The following is a 17,879-nucleotide window of genomic DNA, read 5'->3' on the forward strand; positions in this document are numbered from 1 at the left end:
AAAGGGAAAAAAGAGAAAAATGAAAGATGGGGAGGAAAGAGAGCTGGCCCTTTAAATCCCCGGGAAGTCACTTCAGCTGGAAGGGAAGGGGTTTGCAGTCAACAGCAATGGATGCCCTCTTCTTTATCTGCACCTCTGTGACCAGAAGCAGCAGTCAGTATTGTCAGTCAAACAGATCCCAAATATTTAGAGGATTGGTTCCTTTTGACCCACCTTGACTCCCGCAAGCTGCTCCAGGTTCATGTGCACAACTGCCTGCCATGCGGTTGGGGGTGTAGGATGGGTAACTGCTACTGTGCTAAGTGCTGAAGTTGACCAAAGTTAACCATAACTTACCATCCAAACCTTCCCCTGGAAGTTGCAAGCCTTCAGTAGACTCCATAGTTCCAAAATAGTTACATTAGACAGATTCCGCCAGTGCAGTTGTTGTCTAGGTGGGGAGACAGATTCCTGGTGCTTTCTTCTCTGCCATCTTCCCAGAATCCCCCGCTGTGAATGTAAGTTCTTATTTCTATGGGATAAATGCCCAAGAATCCAATTGTTTGGATATGGTAATTACTTGTTTAGTTTTATAAGAAACTGCCAAACTTTTGCAGAGGAGCTATATCATTTTACATTCCTATGAGCAATGTATGATGATCCAGAGTGTCTGCATCCTTGCCAATTTTTGGCATTGTCATTATTTTTTATTGTAACCTGTCTGATAGATGTGTAGTCATATCTCATTGTGGTTTTAATTTTCATTCTCTGATGGCTAATCATGTTGAACATCTTATCTTGTACTTATTTGCCAGTGTATATGCTCTTCAGTGAAATATCTCTTCATATCTTTTTTAATTAGATTGCTTGATTTTTTTTTTATTGTTGAGTTTTGAGAGTTCTTTATATATTATAGATACTAGTCATTTGTTGGCTATCTGATTTGCAAATGTTTTGTCCCAGTCTGTGGCTAGTTTGTAGGATCCTCTTAACAGGGTCTACCACAGACTAAAAGTTTTTTAATTTTGATGAGGTCTAACTTACCCTTTTTCCCTTTAATGGATCATGCTTTAGAGTCAAGTCTAAGAGCTCTGTGTTTAACCCTTAGATCTTGAAGATTTTCTCCTGTTTTTTTCTGAAAGTTTTATTGTTTTGCAGTATATATTTAAGTCTGTGATCCTTTTTTTTTTTTTTTTTTAGGAAGATTAGTCCTGAGCTAACTACTGCCAGTCCTCCTCTTTTTGCTGAGGAAGCCTGGCCCTGAGCTAACATCCGTGCCCATCTTCCTCTACTTTATACGTGGAACGCCTACCACAGCATGGCGTGCCATGCGGTGCCATGTCCGCACCCAGGATCCGAACCAGCAAACCCTGGGCCAACGAGAAGCGGAACGTGCGAACTTAACCACTGCACCACTGGGCCGGCCCCATGATCCATTTTGAATTAATCTTTTATATAAAGTGTGTGGTGTAGGTCGAGATTCTTTTTTTTTGGCATATACCTGTCCAATTGCTCTAGCACCATTTGTTGAAAAAAACTCTCATTATTCCATGGAATTGCTTTTGCACCTTTGCCAACAATCATTTTGGCATATTTGTGTGGGTCTCTTTATGGGTTTTAAATTATGTTCCACTGATCTATGTGTCTGTCCCTTTTCTAATACCACACTGTCTTAATTACAGTAGCTATATAGTAAACTTTAATATTGGATAGAGTGATTCCTTCTTACTTTATTCTTCTTGTCCAAGATTATTTTAGTTATTTTGGGGTTGTGCCCTTCCATATAAAGTTTAGAATCAGCTGGCCTAATTGAACAAGAAACCTTGCCTGGATTTTGATAGGAATTACATGAAGTCTACACATCAGTTTGGGGAGAATTGACATCTTTATGATGTTGAGTCTTCCAGTCCATGAACACAAATGTCTCTCCATATATTTAAATCTTTTTTGATTACTTTCATCAATATTTTGAAGTTTTCAGCTTACATATTCTGAACTTCTTTTGTTAAGTTTATAGCTAAGTATTTACTTTTCTTTGGAATGACTATTAATAGTGTTGTGTTTTTAATTTAAATTTCTGTGTGTTCATCATTAATATACCGAAATGTGATTGGCTTTTGTGTTGATTTCAAAAAGTTTAAAAAGTGGCTTTTTACTACTGTTTATTTCTATTTTTTTAATTTATCTTTAGGTGGTCTGTAGAATTGTCTTAGAGATAATTCCAACATATTGGGTAACTAATTGCAAGCACTCCTGCAAAGGCGTTATCATTATTTTTATTTTATAGTTTGTACACTGAGCCTAGAACTTGCTAAGCTAGTATATGACAGAGCTGGGATTGAAATTCAAGCTTGTAAAGAGCTGTTTCCAATATGCTACACCATCTCAGAGTTAAAAAAAATTGTTTGAAGGCACTTACATGGTGCATTTTCTGAGAAATTTAATCCCTGAAAATGACAATTTTACTAGAATTGCTAGATGTTCCTCTACTTATTTTCTTCCTGTCTCTGTAGACAGTGCACAAGTATCTATTGATATTTAGTGCATTGGGCAAAGTTGGGTTCCATTCCCCCTACTCAATGCTTGTATAAATTTTTCATATTTGAAATTTAAATATTCACCAGATTGGTATTCATTCCTTCAATTACTGTTTATGAAGGCAGGCATTATGCTAGGTACTGGATACGCAAAGATGAGTAAGTTTCTGCTTTTAATTTGCTTGTAGTCAAGTAAAGAAGAATGATAGGAAAGCAGATAAATAGAGTAGAGGGTGGTAAGTGCTCTGATGGAAGTAAGTATAGGTGTTGTACAATAATGTGCTGGAGCTGGCTCATTGCAGCTCATGGGAGCCAATTATTAAATATTCAGAAACTTTTCAAACCTATTTTACCAGTGGTAGCTGAAAATGGCTGTGGTAGGAGTATTTACACTGTGGAAATTGGCAAATGCTACAAATAGGGCTTTCCTTTTCTTTGTTTCTTTCTTTCTCTCTCTCTCTCTCTTTCTCCTTCCTTCCTTCCCTCTTTCCCTCCCCCTCTCCCTCCTTCTTTCTCTCCCTTAGGACATCCAGTTTACCAACATACTACCGTTGGTATAGGAGCAGCGGTATTAAATCCAGTCTTTTATCTCATTGCAACATGACCCCATTCTACAGGTCATGTCATAAGTTGTCCCAGGACCAGCTGCTTCTGGCACTTTAAGCAACAGCCTTTCACAGCATGGTGGCTGTTCCCCTTTTATATAATGAGAGTGAGATTAAGTCTAAATCCCCTGTGGGTTCTGTTTTTTTCCAGAGACTATAAAGCAGCTAACATCACCATCAACTTATACCTCGTGAATGAGCCTTGGCTCTACTCACTGGCCTGGTGCTCCAGGATTCACTCCGTGACCACGGACAACATTCAGACCCTAAGTCAGCTAAATCACCCTTACTTCTTTATGGTGAGCTTGTTGTCCACATTTTCTTCCAAGTCTGGTACAGTAGGAGTCTATGTCTGCCACCCCATCTCTACGTTGCGTACTGTGCAGTCCCCAGGAGAGCTACTCAAGAGCAGAGACTTCTTTGAATGTTGACGATGTGGCGTCCTTCCTTCTCTAACCCAGATCCTTGTGTAATTTTCAGGGGAAAATTAATATTCTTATAATAATTGCCATATATTGAATCCTCACAATGTGCTTTTCATGCATTGTGTAATTTAATCCCCTGAGTTAGCCACTGTTATTATCCCAATGAGGAAACTGAAGCTCAAAGATATTAAGATCCTTGCACATGGTTGCATGATGCAAGATTCAGATTGAGGTCTAACTCCAGAGTTTTGTTACTGCAGCCCTACCTTCCTAGGGGAATGGCAACAATGACAGTAGCACAGGATATAGAGAGAAAACCAATGTCCTTGACCCCCAAGTGAAAACCATGTGTACTGAAAAAAATGCTTTTGAAGACAAGAGCCACTGTCCAGTCACCTAGCTTGATTTCCCCTTCTGGCCCTGCTACTGCTTATTGCCAGAGGCTTGGGGACCTGAAGATCTGGGTTAGAATCTCAGCTAAATCCTATCTATTATTATCTGTGGAGGGACCCCTGGCTAACCAATTAACTGCAACAGAGTCCTTTATTCTTGTCTGTGTAGAGTAGATTGACTGAGTGGGACACAATGGCATATAACAGGAAACAGCTTCATTTCTCTCCGTTGACTCTTTAAGCTGCTCTGTGAGCTAGGCCTTTCTCTGCTCCTGAATGAAATCTTGCTCAGGTCCCATAGCTTTCCTAGTCACTCTTAAGTAATTTGTAAAAGTTCACTTGTAGTCACCAAAAAGCCTCAATTCAAAATTTAAGTGTCCAGCCCAGACTCCAAACTGCCTTAAAAGTAAAGCTTTAGGGGCTGGCCCCGTGGCCAAGTGGTTAAGTTTGCGCACTCCGCTGCAGGCGGCCCAGTGTTTCGTTGGTTCGAATCCTGGGCGCGGACATGGCATTCCTCATCAAAACCACTGAGGCAGCGTCCCACATGCCACAGCTAGAAGGACCCACAACGAAGAATATACAACTATGTACCAGGGGGCTTTAGGGAGAAAAAAAAAAAAAAGTAAAGGTTTAGGCAGAGAAGCCTAAATGTTTCAGATTGCCTTCTCCATACCTCCAGCCTTAGCCTCTGTTTCTGACCTATTCAGGGTCAGGACCAAGAGAAGGGGGATCAGGGTAAAGGGCACATTCTCATAGGGCCAGTACTGCATTGAGGCCCTCTGGTGGCAGTGTAAAATTGCTGACCCTTTCTGTCTTGGTGGCCTGAGCAGCTTTCTGGAGATGACCCTGAAAGAAACCTTGGATGGCAGATCTCTTGGCATAGGTGAAGCTTCTTAACTTATGTGTCCCCATACAATACCCCTTCATGTATGTACTATATGTTTTTCTAACATTTTTATTTTTAAAAATTGATTACAAAGTAAACTTGTTCGTTATATAAAATTCAGTCATTACAAAAATGCGTAAATTAGAAAGCAACACACCCCTCTATAATCCTATCCCCCTAAATCAGTAATGTCTCAAAATTGTCCCGCTGGGTATATTAAATAAAATGTTATTAACTAAAACCTTTTGTTTTAACACTTGATTCAATAATATTTGAATTGATAATAAATTCATGTGACTCAAAATTCAAAAAGTATAAAAGGATATAAGTTAAAAAGAAAGACTTCCTCCTCCACCTGGCTGGGGCTTTTTTAAAGGACCCAATGTCACTTTGTTCAGGGATGTGGGGCCAGTATCGCACGGGTTTTCCCAAGCAGCCCACACTCTGGAGTTAGAATATGCAGATCAAATCTTGGCTGTGCTTCTTACTGTGTGAACTTAGAAATGTTAGTTAACTTGTCTGTGCCTCAGTTTTTTTAGTTGTAAATTGGGGATAATAATAGTACAGTAGAAGCACATTTATCCAACGCAATCTGGTCTAATCATTGGTCTGTTGAAAAAATGGAAGTGGAGAATCATTTAAAAATGATATATGTCTATCAGCTTTTACTACTTCAAAAAGAACCACCTAAAACTTAGTAGCTTAAGACAAATATTTTTTATTTGTCACATTCTATATGATGGTTCAATATTTCCTCTGGTCTGAGCCTGCTTGTCTGGGCTGGATAGTCTAGGATGGCCTTAGTCATATGTCTAGGGTCTTACTGAGAGAATCTCTCTTCATGTGGTCACTCATCCTGAAGGAGGCCAACTTGAACATGTTCACCTGGTGGCAATGGGTTCCCAGCAGCAAAAATCAAGACCCAATGCACATGCACTTTTCAAGGTTCTTCCGGTGTGATATTTGCTAATGTTCCATTGGCCAAAGAAAATCACATGGCCAAGTCCAGATTCAAGGTGACACAGTAAAGTCACATTGCATAGGAGCCTGCATTTTGGGAGGAATATTGTGGTCATTTTTCCAAACAATCTACCACACACATACCTCACACATTTTATTTTAATTTAAAATATTCACTCCTTTGACATAGAGTCAAGATCTTTTCTTTGAGGATACTTCAGCTATTTGAATTCTGTATTCTCTTGATTATTGAAACATCCAAATGAACCAACTATGGTTTCTAAGTTTTGTTTCTTTAAAGCAGAACAAAAACTTAAAGTCGTTAGAAAAAACAATCTGAATGAAGAATGCACTCATTTTTATAATTCTCCTGCCCCAATCTCTTACAGTGTTTCACTCACACCTAATTCACTTGCAGTTTACTTTTTAATGACCTATGCTGTCTTCACTGAGTTTTTTGAAGCATTGACTTAGTTTTCTTGGAAATGCTGTACTTTTTTTTCACTCAAATTTTACAAATTTAGGTAACGTTTAATTACACTGCACAATTATAACAACAAGTACAACTGTTCTAAGCCATTTGGGGAGCAAGAACAACTGATTTGTGGTGAACGTTCAGCTCACCTGGTGGGCATCCTGGAGTAGGCCAAGGCATTAGTCAGTATGTTTCCCAAAAGGATTAAGAGCCTCAGTTTAGTGGAAGTTGGTTAAGAGCTTCTACTGTACCTGCCTAGTAGGGCTGTTGTGAGGATTAGGTGTGAAAATACTCTTAAAGTACTTAGAACACTTCCTTAGCTCCTATAAATGCTCATTAGTTGTTAGTTATTGTTATCATTATTGATCATTAGTGTTATTCTTATTATTAGTATTACTGTTCAATCCAAGGCAAGGCCTTGGGATAGGGTGGAGAATGACCTAAGAAAGAATAAAAAGTGCCAGCCCCGGTAGCATCAAGTACAATTGGAGGGAGAACAATGGAGTGGAAAGGGATGATCAAACCAGGGAATTATAAAACACACAAGAGGACCTAGGAGCTGGAGCTCTGGGGAATGAGTGATATTCAGTCAAGGAGTGTGGAGAAGAGGGCATGTTAGGTAAGGGAAAATTAGAGTTTCGTCATCTTTCTTTGAAGCATGATGATTTCGAACAATGATTCCTAAATGCTAGTTCACAGACTAGTTGTTTTAGCATCACCTGGGGAGCTTTTTAAAAAATGCAGAAATTCAAATTCCTGAGGTCTGTAGTGAGACCAGGAACCTGTATTACTAAAAGCTGCCCAGGTAGATTTGGATGCACAGCCAGCTGGGGAAGCCATGCAAACAGAGCACTGGAGGTCAAGAAACTTAGCCTGTAGTCCTGGGTCCAGAATAGACTTGCTGTGTGACTTCTCAGGGGCTCTCTCAGACCCCTGTCTTGAGGGTCAAGGAAGGTGAAGGGTGTGAAGCGTTTTATCACTTGTAGAGCCCCCAGCACATGTAAGCGGTGATTGTTAGGATAGCACAGGTATTCTCTGTGTTTGAGACCACTGCATCAATAAAGGTTCCTCCACTTGGTCTGCCACCACCTCCCCCAGCCCTCGCAGGGGAGCAAGGGACTTGGCCCATATGATCTAAATCCCTTCCAACTGTAAAGTTCTTTGTGGTTTGTTTTCTGTGTTGCAGACGCCAAATTACTATGTCTTCATGTGGCTTTTCGTGGATAGTGTTTCTGCAATTTTCATTGTTGCCATATTTTATTTTCATTGGTAAGCATATATTTGTAATTTTAAATGAATTTTTCCCAAAATAAAAGTATAAGTGATTCTTATGGAAAGTTGAGAGAAAACAGTTATACTCTTTTACACTCTTCCTGTAATCCCACATGGCAAATTGTCAGGAAGATAGGGTTTATAATCTGAACCTCTCATTTCTTCTCATGCTGCCTGCAGCTCCTCACACCCCTTCCACCTCCTCAACACGAGACAGTACTCTGAGGACTCTCACTAAAGCTTAGTCAAAGCCTATTACTACATATTCAGTGTGGATCAGTTGAGAGAGGACAGGGGTTGAAGGTTTTCCAGAACAAATGCCTCCATCTTCGCACCTTCCATGAAACTGGACATAGCAGCATGCTCTGCAAGAGCAAGTTCACAAACCAAGAAGCCTGGGTTTTAGCCCTGGCTTCGCCCCTTAGTTGCTGGGTGACCCTAGGAAAATCATTGCCCTTTTCCAGGCCATAGTCTTTTTATCTGCCCAAGAAAATGAGATTTGAGAATTCTTGCAGGGCAAATGCTACAGGATTGCAAGATTCAAAATGGGAGAGGGAACATCCTAGTAGAAGAATTTCAGCTACAGGAGACTATGGTTGTTTAGACCTCATCATGCTCATCTTTTCTTCATTTGAAAGTTATCCTTTAAAGGTGGAAAGTACAAACCCTCTGCTTAAGTGAGACTTGATAATGTATTTTTCTGGCCACTGCCTTGGATTATTGCCTTTTTTTGGAAGAGGTCTGTGATGCTCATTGATAGTCTGCTTCCTTCCAGGTGGAATGAGAACGAAAAAGAAAAATTCTTCAAAAGCACCAGTACTCATAAAGGTAAAGTCAGAGGGCTAGCCCACTCCTATCTGTTCATCCCTACTCATTGCCTCCAGGACACAGGGCCTGCTTTTCATGTCTCTCAGAAGAGCTAAGGGAGTCAGGGAAATTGGAGAGGTAGGGACCAGGGAGAAGTTGAGAAGTGGAGGCTAGGCACAGATTTCTGGAGGGCCCTCACATCCAGCTTCGTTTTGGACTTCACCCTCTAAACAGTGAGACCCCTTGGAAAATTCTGAACATGGGTGTTTATTTGTTCACCTGTTCATATATTCATTCACCAGACAGTTATCGAATACCCACTTGTGCCAGGCACTCTGAGAGGGATTCAAGATAACTGAAAGCTCTCTATGGAGGCTGGCCCAAGAAAGAGGAGGGCTGGCCCACAGAGAGCAGTGAGGAAGCAGGCAAAAGTAGAGCCGTTGATGCCATTGGACCAGGCACCTGAGTCCAGGACAGAGTAGCTGCCATGCCCATTAGGGCGGAATGTTTCTTATGGGGCTACAGTTATCGGTGATATATGTTGGAAGGTGGAGGGAGAAAACTGCTGAGACCCTGGAATGCTGGACTAGAGTCTGCGCTCTGCATATAAGCAATCGGGAGATGGCAAATGAGTTTCAAGCAAAGGAGCAGGGGCCAGCCCAGTGGTACAGCAGTTAAGTGCGCATGTTCCGCTTTGGTGGCCTGGGGTTCGCCAGTTCAGATCCCGGGTGCGGACATGGCACCACTTGGCAAGCCATGCTGTGGTAGGCATCCCCCATATAAAGTAGAGGAAGATGGGCACGGATGTTAGTTCAGGGCCAGTCTTCCTCAACAAAAAAAAAAAAGTGGAGGATTGGCAGCGGAGTTAGCTCAGGGCTAATCTTCCTCAAAACAAAACAAAAAAAGACAAGGGAGCACTATGCTTAGATTTCTGTGTAGAGGGATGGAATAACAGAGTAACTTAATATTATTCAGTAGAATAACTCAGAGGCTGAGGAAGTGAGATAGGCCCAGTAAATACAAGGAGAGCTAGATTTTATTTTTTGAGAGGTTGTGGGGATAATCACACAGTGAGTTACTGGTTTGGGAAGCCAAAGTCAAAGGGAAAACCAATCAGGAGGCAGAGGACTGTGTAGTACATGATATAGTTTCCTTCCATAGATCCTGCAGCCTTAAGTAAAGTTGGTACGGTCACAAAATCATGAATTAACTCATTGTGGACAGTGGTAAAGATCCTCAGATGCTATTTACCAGCTGGCAGAGAGTTGAACTGATACAATACTTAGAATTGCAGGAATGTATCCACTGGGACCATGAAAGAATAAATTCAGAAATTTGAAAAAATTAAATGGAGGGCAATGGTCTTTCCCACTATGAAACTGAAAGTTCAAACCAAGCTCACTCAAATCTCTCAAGGGGCAGAGAGACCTCAAGTAACACTTGAATTACACAGACTTTAAGAAGATCACTCTCTTGGCTGTTAAGAAGTCTGAAGGCTGTATTCCAGCCACCCTATAACTTTCAGTAGTTGTATTAGTTTTCTAGGGCTGCCATGACAAAATACCACAGACTAGGTGACTTAAACAACAGACATTTATTTTCTCACAATTCTGGAGGCTGGAAGTCCAAACTCAATGTGTCAGCAAGTTTGGTTTCTTCTGAGGCCTCTCTCCTTGGCTTGCAGGTGGCCGCCTCCTTGCTGTGTCCTCACACAGTGTTTCCTCTGTGCACACACGCACCCCCAGGGTGTCTCTGCATCCAAATTTTCTCTTCTCCAGTGAGACTGAATTAGGGCCCACCCCAATAGCTTCCTTTCGATCACTTCTTTAAAGTCCCCACCTCCAAATACAGTCAGATTTTGAAGTTCTCAGCATTAGGGCTTCAACATTTGGATTCGAGGGATGCACGAGTCAGCCCAGAACAGCAGCCAGCCAAGACGTGAAAAGAACATGGGAATGGTTAGGAAGGCGTGGGAGAGAGAGAAATTTCGAAGGAAAATTCAAAGAACTGTATGAATTTGGATGAATGAAGTGGCTATAATGTTTTAGAAAAAGTATTTAGTTAACTTGACCCCAACTCCCCACCGTATTGAAATGATGATAAGAAAATAAGGTGAGTAGAAAATAAGAGTTTTTCCTGTTTTTAAGAGTTTTCAGTTGCCTGTTACAGAAACCAATTTTGCTTGATATAAGCAGAAAGAAAATGTATCAAAAGGCTGTTTGAGTACCTCCAAGAGACCCCTAGAAGGTGCAGGACCAAGTTTAGAATCAGGGAAGGAACAAGGAAGACTGGAAAGCCCAAACCACAGCCAATATCCATTCAGGTTGAGGAGAATAGAGCCTTGAACACTAAGCACACTGTCACATCTTGCACCACAACCACCTCTAGGATGGGCATGTACTGCTGTACCTGCTGATGCCACCAGAAGCCACTGATCGTCTTTCTAGCTTTGGGATGTATTTTTCAGCGGTAAATCCTTTGTGTTATGTCTCATATAGTTTCCTATGAATAGTCTTAAAAAAGAAAAAGTCTTCCATTTTCTTATCTTTCTTCCTCTACTCGTAATATGTCCTTTTTCTCTGACTGCTTTTTGAGATTGTTCCCTTTATTACTGGTTTTAAGTAATTTGATTATGATTTACCTTAGTGTATGTGAGTGTGTCTGTCTATGCTGCTTGGAGTTTGCTGAACTTCTTAGATCAGAGTATAATTTTCATCAAATTGGATAAATTTTTAGTGTTTATTTTTACAAATATTTTTCTGCCCCTACCCTCTTTCTGGGATTCCAGTTACATTGATGTTGGACAGTTTGATGTTATCCTATAGGATACTGAGACTTTGTTCATTTTTATTTTTAACCTATTTAGTTTCTATGCTTCATTTTTGGTAGATTCTATTGCTGTATGCATTAGTTTTTTTTATTGCTGTGTAACAAAGTACCACAAATCTAGCAGCTTAAAACTATACAAATTTATCATCTCACAGTTTCTGTGGGCCAAGGGCCCAGGCATGGATTAGCTAGGTCTGCTGCTTAGGTCTCACCAGTTTAAAATCAAGGTGTTGTCCTAGGCTGCAATCTCATCTGAGACTTCAGAGTCCTTTTCCAAGCTCACTGATTGTTGGCAGAATTTACTTCCTTTCAGTTGTAGGATTGAAGTCATCCCTGTTTTCTTGATCACTGTTGGCAGGGCTTTGCTCTGAGCTCCTAGAGTCCACTTTTGTGTCCTAGCCATATGGCCCTCTTATCACATGGTAGCTTACTTTTTCAAAGCCAGCAGGCAGATATCTCTATAGCAGATGGATTCAGGAAAGAGAGAACAAAGAAAGCAAAATAACAGACAAAACAAATAGAAAACAAGTTGAAACATGGTAATCATATATCTAACCATTTTATTAATTACATTAAATATAAATGGAGCAAATACCGAAATCAGAAGGAGAGATTTTCAGACTGGATAGAAAAAATCAAGACCCAACCATGTGCTGTCTACAAAAGAAATACTTAAGATACAAAAACACAAATAGATTAAAAGTGAAAGGATGGGAAAATGATATGCCATGCATAACAATAAGCATTATAAACAATATCTGAAAAAATATACTTCAAAACATGGAACATTACTGGAAACAAAGATTTCATAGTGATGAAAAGGTCAACGTATCAGGAAGGCATTATAATCATAATTGTGTGTACACTTAATAACAGAGTTTCAAAACACCTGAAACAAAAACTGAAAGAGAAATCACAGTTGAAAATTTTAACATTCCTCTCTCAGTACCTGAAATAACAACTAAACACACAAAAAATAAAATCAGAAAGGATACAGAAATCTAAACACTTTTCAGCTACCTTGACCTAACTGACATAAAACAGTATATTCAATACCAAATTGAATCCATCCAACAACTGCAGAATGTACAATATTTTCAAATGTACAAGGCATATTTGCCAAAATAGACCACATGACAAGCCATAAAACAAGTCTCAATAAATAACTTCCAAAAAACTGAAATCTTCAGAATATGTTCTGTGACCACAATAAAATTAAATTAGGAACAAACATCAATAAAATATCTAGATGAGCCTCTAAATGCTGGAAATCAACATATTTCTACACATCCCATTGATCAAGGGATAAATCACAAGGGAAATTAGAAAATATTTTTAACTAAAGGATAATACATATACGATAGCAAAATTTGTGGGGCACAGCTAAAGCAGGACTTAGAGGGAAATTTGTAAGTTTAAATGTTGGAAGAAAGAAAGGTTTAATATTAAGTTTCTACCTTAAGAATCTAGAAAAAGAAGAGTAAATTTTTCCTAAAGTATAAGGAAAGAAAGAATAAAGATAGCAGGAATCAATAAAATACAAAAACTACAAACAGAGAAAATGTTAGTTCTTTGAAAAGATTAATAAAATTGATAAACTCTTAGCAGACGAGAGAGATTGTCAACATGATGAATGATAAATGAAAGAGGGACTGTTTCTCCAGATCCTAGACATAAAAAAGAAAATTATGAGTGTTTTAATGCCATTAAATTTGACAACTTAAAGGAAGCAGGCAAATTCCTTGAAATACACAACTTAAGAGAACTGAGAGAAGAAATAGAAATTTTTAACAACTCACTATCAGAATCAAATTCGTATATCAAAAATCTCGCCACAAAGAAAAGTCCAGGCCCAAAAAGTTTCACTGGTTAATCAAATATTTAAGAAATGCTCATCTTATACCAACTCAGAAACAAAGAAGAGGAAGGAACACTTCCTAGCTGATTCTTTGAGGCCAGCAATACTCTCATATAAAACCTAACAAAGACATTTCAAGAACTAGATTTACAGACATAAAAATCCTTAACAAAATAATAGCAAATTGAATCCATTACTCTATAAAAAGGATGATAGATCATGAGCAAGTGCGGTTTAGCCCAGTAGTCACGATGGATACATCATTTGAAAATTAACATAATTCACCATATCAACAAAATACAGGAGAAAAAGTGTATTGACAAAAGTCAACACCCATTTATGATAAAAGCTCTGCACAAACTGGGAATAGAATGAAACTTCCTCAATCTGATGGAAGATATTTACAAAAAACCTCTTCAGCCAGTATCATTTTTAATGGTGAAACAATGAATATTTTCCAAGATCAGAAATAAGGCAAGTGTATCTGCTCTCACCTCTTGTATTCAGCACTGTACTGGAGATCCTAGCCAGTTTACTAAGATAAATAACAGACATAATGGAAGAAATAAAACTCCTGATTTAAAGATATTATTATTTACATTAAAAAATTCTAAAGATTCAAACAACAAACAAACCTACTGGAACTAATAAGTGAGTTAAGCAATGTCTCAGGATACAAGGTGAATATACGAAAAGTATTCTAAAAAATTTTAAATAGCATCATTTACAACAGCACAAAAACATAAAATAAGAATGAACTTAAGGAAAATGTTGCAAGCCCTTTCAAAGAAGATATATAATTGGTCACTGAAAACTACAAAAGTGTACTGAGACAAAGACCTGAATAAATGGAGCAATATACCACGTTCATGAGTTAGAACACCTAATGTTACAGATGTTAGTTGTCATGAAACTTACTTACAAATTCAGTTCAAGTGCAATAAAAAACCCTCTTGTGAAGCTGACAAACAATAAAGCTCACATGTACACCTGTTTCTTCAAGATTGAAATTACACTCAGGGCAAAAATAACTGAGTTCTGGGCTGGCTTCTTTGGATTCTCACTTTCTTCTAGATTTTGGCCCCATAGTTCCTTACCATGTTGTAAATTCTTAGATAAATTTAAGATGTTTTCTTGGTTTGGTATATTATCCAGTTTTTAATTTGTCTTTGATAAGAGTCAATTTCCTAGCTCCATCACTGGAAGAAGCTTCCATCATCTATTTTTTCCATCAGATAAAAATTATTTTTTTGAGCACTTATTGTGTGACAGATACTTCTGAGCACTCTATATGCAGTGGCAAGCAAGATAAAGTCTCTGCCTTTAAAAAGCTCCTGTTCTAATTAAGGATGTGTTCATTTTTCTATTCAAACTGACTTGGAAGCAGAGGTTGTGAAATGCATGAACTTTAAGCAAATATCAGTCTCTCCCTTCTGAGAGCTGCCACGGTGAGCCAGAACCTCATACAATAGACTCAAACTCCAGCACCATGCTGAATTGGAGGACCGCAATAAAGTCTGCACAAAGTCTGGGATAGGGAGAGAACTAGGGGGAAGGAGCCTGAGATGGTAAGTAAGGGACTAACATTTTCAAGATGACTAGGATTTCACCACGTGACCAGCAAAGACTGGAGAAGTGACAGTTGAGGAATACATTTTTGTCTTTTCCATCCCACAGATACTCGGAACCTCCCAAAGGGAAAAACTAAGAAGTCAGGAGCTTCTGTTATATCCAAACCACCCCCCCGAGTTAAGGAAAGCCCTTGGACTTTAGAAGCCCTCACCCCAGCTTTAACCAGAAGCACAAGGAAACACCCAGGCCCTCAGCAGTTTTCAGCAGTCCCTGAGGAGAAAGCCAGCAAACCACTGAAGCCTGTCAAAGATGACGTAACACAACCAGTGCCCACCCAGGAGGACTTTGAACTCGCCCAGGAACCCACCAGAGAGGCCACCCACAAAACTGCTTTGCCTGACTTGAAGGCGAATGAACCAACAATTTCTTCTGCAGAGGTCCCTCATCCTGAAACACAACCAGATTACACCCCCATTGTTGAATCCTCCCAATAATCATCTTTTATTATGTTTTCCACCACATCCAGCATGTCCTTCTCCTCCTTTGGGCTGTCTTCAAGAATAATTAGCCACATCTTGCCCCTTTCTTCCTCTTCCTCTCTGTGTCTAAGGGTGATGATGGGGGCGGGTAGTCAAGAAAGGGTGCAGGAGAGCCATTCTGGTCTAACCTTTATATAAAGATTGTACCTCAAGGGGATGGGCAAGGGAAAAAGAGTTGTGGTCTTGGAGCTGGAGCTGGTTGTTCTCTGGGTGTTGGAGGGTTTGTCTCATCCTAACCCTTCATAGTATTCCCTGCTGCAGGAGTGGCTGTGGTGAACATCAGCCTGTAAATAAAGGCAACCTCTCAGGAAGCCAGAAGGTTAATCGTGTCTTCTTTGGATCCCTTTCTGGTTACTCAGACTGACAAAGACTAGGAGATGAGCGCAAAAGTGATGCCATCCTGAGTAAGAGAATGAGAGGTGGCACGGGCATGAGTCAGGGGCAGAGATTTCATCCCACATACACATTCTGTGATCTAGTGTGCAGTGGGATGCTTCCTAATAGCTTGTTGATGGCTTATTCCCCAATGGGATGATGTGCATAATCCCATGTCCACCCAATAGCCTTTGGCCTTGAAGGGAAACTAGAGCTTAGAGCGAGCATTTGGAGCCACTTCTTTCTGAGAGCCTAATATTAGGGGCAGTGAATTTAGTTCCACTATGTGACCTTCACCTATCCACACACTCTCTGGGCCTCAGTATCCCCAGCTGTACAGTGACGGTGTAGAGACAGACCACCGCAGCACCTTTCTTCTGGCTCACATTTGTCCTGGGCTGACTGTGGAGTCCTGCAAACATTGGTGGCGTAGGGCTGCCTCAGACATCCAAATTATCATCCCAGAAAGCAGGGCTGTCTGATCTGGGGCCTCCATTTCCACAACCAACCGCTCCCCCTCCCACACAGGTAGCTAGGGAGAACAGGAATAGCACTGTCTGCAAAGTGTTGGGCACCTAGATGCAGACGACCCCAGACACTTGAGTGTGAGGGTAAGCAGGACTTGACTCTGCTGAGGTATCAGGGGGACCTTGAGGACAGATCACAAACATGCCCACCTGAAGGGAGTTCTTCACTCTCTCTTCTCTTGGCACTCATCCTAGCGACAGCCCAGGAGGATGCCCCACTCCCAAATCACATCTTCCCTGTCTGAAGCCCTCACCCCCAGACCGGCCCAGTTCATGAACAAACTTGGTTGTTCCATCCTGGTCACAAAGTAACATTTTACAGGTAACCACTGGACATAGGATTTAACCTGAGGCAGCATTGTTCTTGGGGTTCTTAGAGGTTTCTTGATGAGCCAAGGAGATCTTTCTAGTTAAGGCCCAGAAGCTTGTCTAGATCCCCAACCCATGCACACTTAGGTCCCCACCTCCCAGGCCGATGTCCAGCATTTCCCCCTAACCTGCCCTGGGCCCAGCAAGTCCCTCTAAGCCTCTTTCAAGTGCAGCTTGGGCTCAGGCATCCAAACCCAGACCAGCTTGGCCCTGCACGCACAGACCAAGGAGACAGTCATACAGGCCACTCCCCAACAGGGCCCCGTACTGGCCCCACACACTCTCCCCCTCCCTCTCCCCTTCCCCCAGCAGACACCGTAGGGCCAGAAGATGAAACACATGCTTTATGCCCTGAGATGATCAGGCGAAACTCAAGCAGGGGCTCAGCACTCACACTGCAATCTGTAAAAGTGGTCTGTGTCCCTCACCCAAGCTGAGGAGCCTGGACTTAGGGGAACTAAGCCACTCCCTTAGGTTTCAGAATACTCTTGGTTTGGTTGGTTTGGTTTCATTGTTCCCAGTACAGAGAACTAGGTCGTCCTCTTGATTCCCTGTCCCAGTGGTGCACAGAAAGTCAAAGGAGGTTGCATGGTAGGGCTGGTCTGAGATAAGAAATGCATCCAAGGAGCACAGGCTCTTACAACTGGGAAGGCCACAGCAAGCCAGGACAGAACCAACCCAGGTGCCTCAGGAGGGGAGTTCTGCATCCCAGCAAGGCTGCCTCACTGGAAGAAGGATCAGAGGCCAAGTTGGTGCAGTCAGTGTTGGCCGGCTGGCCCGGCCTCCCTGCCTGGATGGCAAAGCTCTTCCCCAGTTGCAGATGTAGCTGATGAGCCTGAGCCAGCTGCTGCCTAGAGAGCAGGCACAGGGCCAGTGCCACCTCCCCACTGTTCACTTGCCACCCCTGGAGCCCCGCTGTTTGCTCATGGCCGTGAGCATCTGGCTAATATAGGAAGTCAGGAGGTCATCCATCTTGTAGCCCTGGAAACAGTGGCAAGGAGATAAACAGAGCACAAAGTGGGACAGGGCCAGCCCACTGAGACCCAAAACACAGCTCCCAGGAAACTCAGTAGTGGGCAGAACCCTAGACAAAGGCAAATCCTGTCCTGCTCTAGACTCGGTCTCCCCAGCCGCATAGTTGAAGGGCTGGATTCATCCAACCAGATGTCTAGGGTTCTAAGCTGTTATGACTCCCCATTAAGGCCCTAGCTCACGAGCCCCTCAAATCCTAGATGCCTACCTCAGGAGTGCCTCTACAGGCCCTACCAGTTAAGCTATGCCTTGGAAGCTGAGTTCAGTCTAGGAGGCACCATTGCTGATGGTTCTACTGTTGATCTCAGGGGCCCAGATACGGAAGACACTCAAACAATAGTTACTGAACAAGGAGTTTGTGCCTCAGCCTCAGATTAAGCCCCTTCCCCAGACCTAAGCTGAGCTTCAGACTGACCTGACCTTGGCCCCAACCTGACTCT

At 41.4% G+C, this 17,879-nt stretch overlaps 2 protein-coding genes across 9 annotated transcripts in view; one reads left to right on the forward strand and one right to left on the reverse strand.

Annotated features, from left to right (window-relative positions):
* The window catches only part of GDPD4 (glycerophosphodiester phosphodiesterase domain containing 4), a 122,713-nt gene extending 107,266 nt beyond the window's left edge, over nt 1-15,447 (forward strand). For all 4 annotated transcript variants that reach the window (XM_070624004.1, XM_070624007.1, XM_070624005.1 and 1 more), the window contains 4 exons: nt 3,273-3,420; nt 7,446-7,528; nt 8,307-8,359; nt 14,703-15,447. In XM_070624004.1, coding sequence (XP_070480105.1) covers nt 3,273-3,420; nt 7,446-7,528; nt 8,307-8,359; nt 14,703-15,091 — 673 coding nt within the window. In that variant the 3' untranslated portion in view covers nt 15,092-15,447. The remainder of the gene's footprint in view (nt 1-3,272; nt 3,421-7,445; nt 7,529-8,306; nt 8,360-14,702) is intronic.
* Nucleotides 11,708-17,879, reverse strand: part of MYO7A (myosin VIIA) — an 85,740-nt gene continuing 79,568 nt past the window's right edge. For 4 of the 5 annotated variants that reach the window (XM_008539313.2, XM_070624000.1, XM_070624001.1 and 1 more), the window contains one exon: nt 11,708-17,388. In XM_008539313.2, coding sequence (XP_008537535.2) covers nt 17,299-17,388 — 90 coding nt within the window. In that variant the 3' untranslated portion in view covers nt 11,708-17,298. The remainder of the gene's footprint in view (nt 17,389-17,879) is intronic. The other variant, XR_011541124.1, reaches the window with a different exon arrangement.

The sequence above is a fragment of the Equus przewalskii genome, chromosome 6 (assembly GCF_037783145.1).
Source record: "Equus przewalskii isolate Varuska chromosome 6, EquPr2, whole genome shotgun sequence".
NCBI classification, from domain to species: Eukaryota; Metazoa; Chordata; class Mammalia; order Perissodactyla; family Equidae; genus Equus; species Equus przewalskii.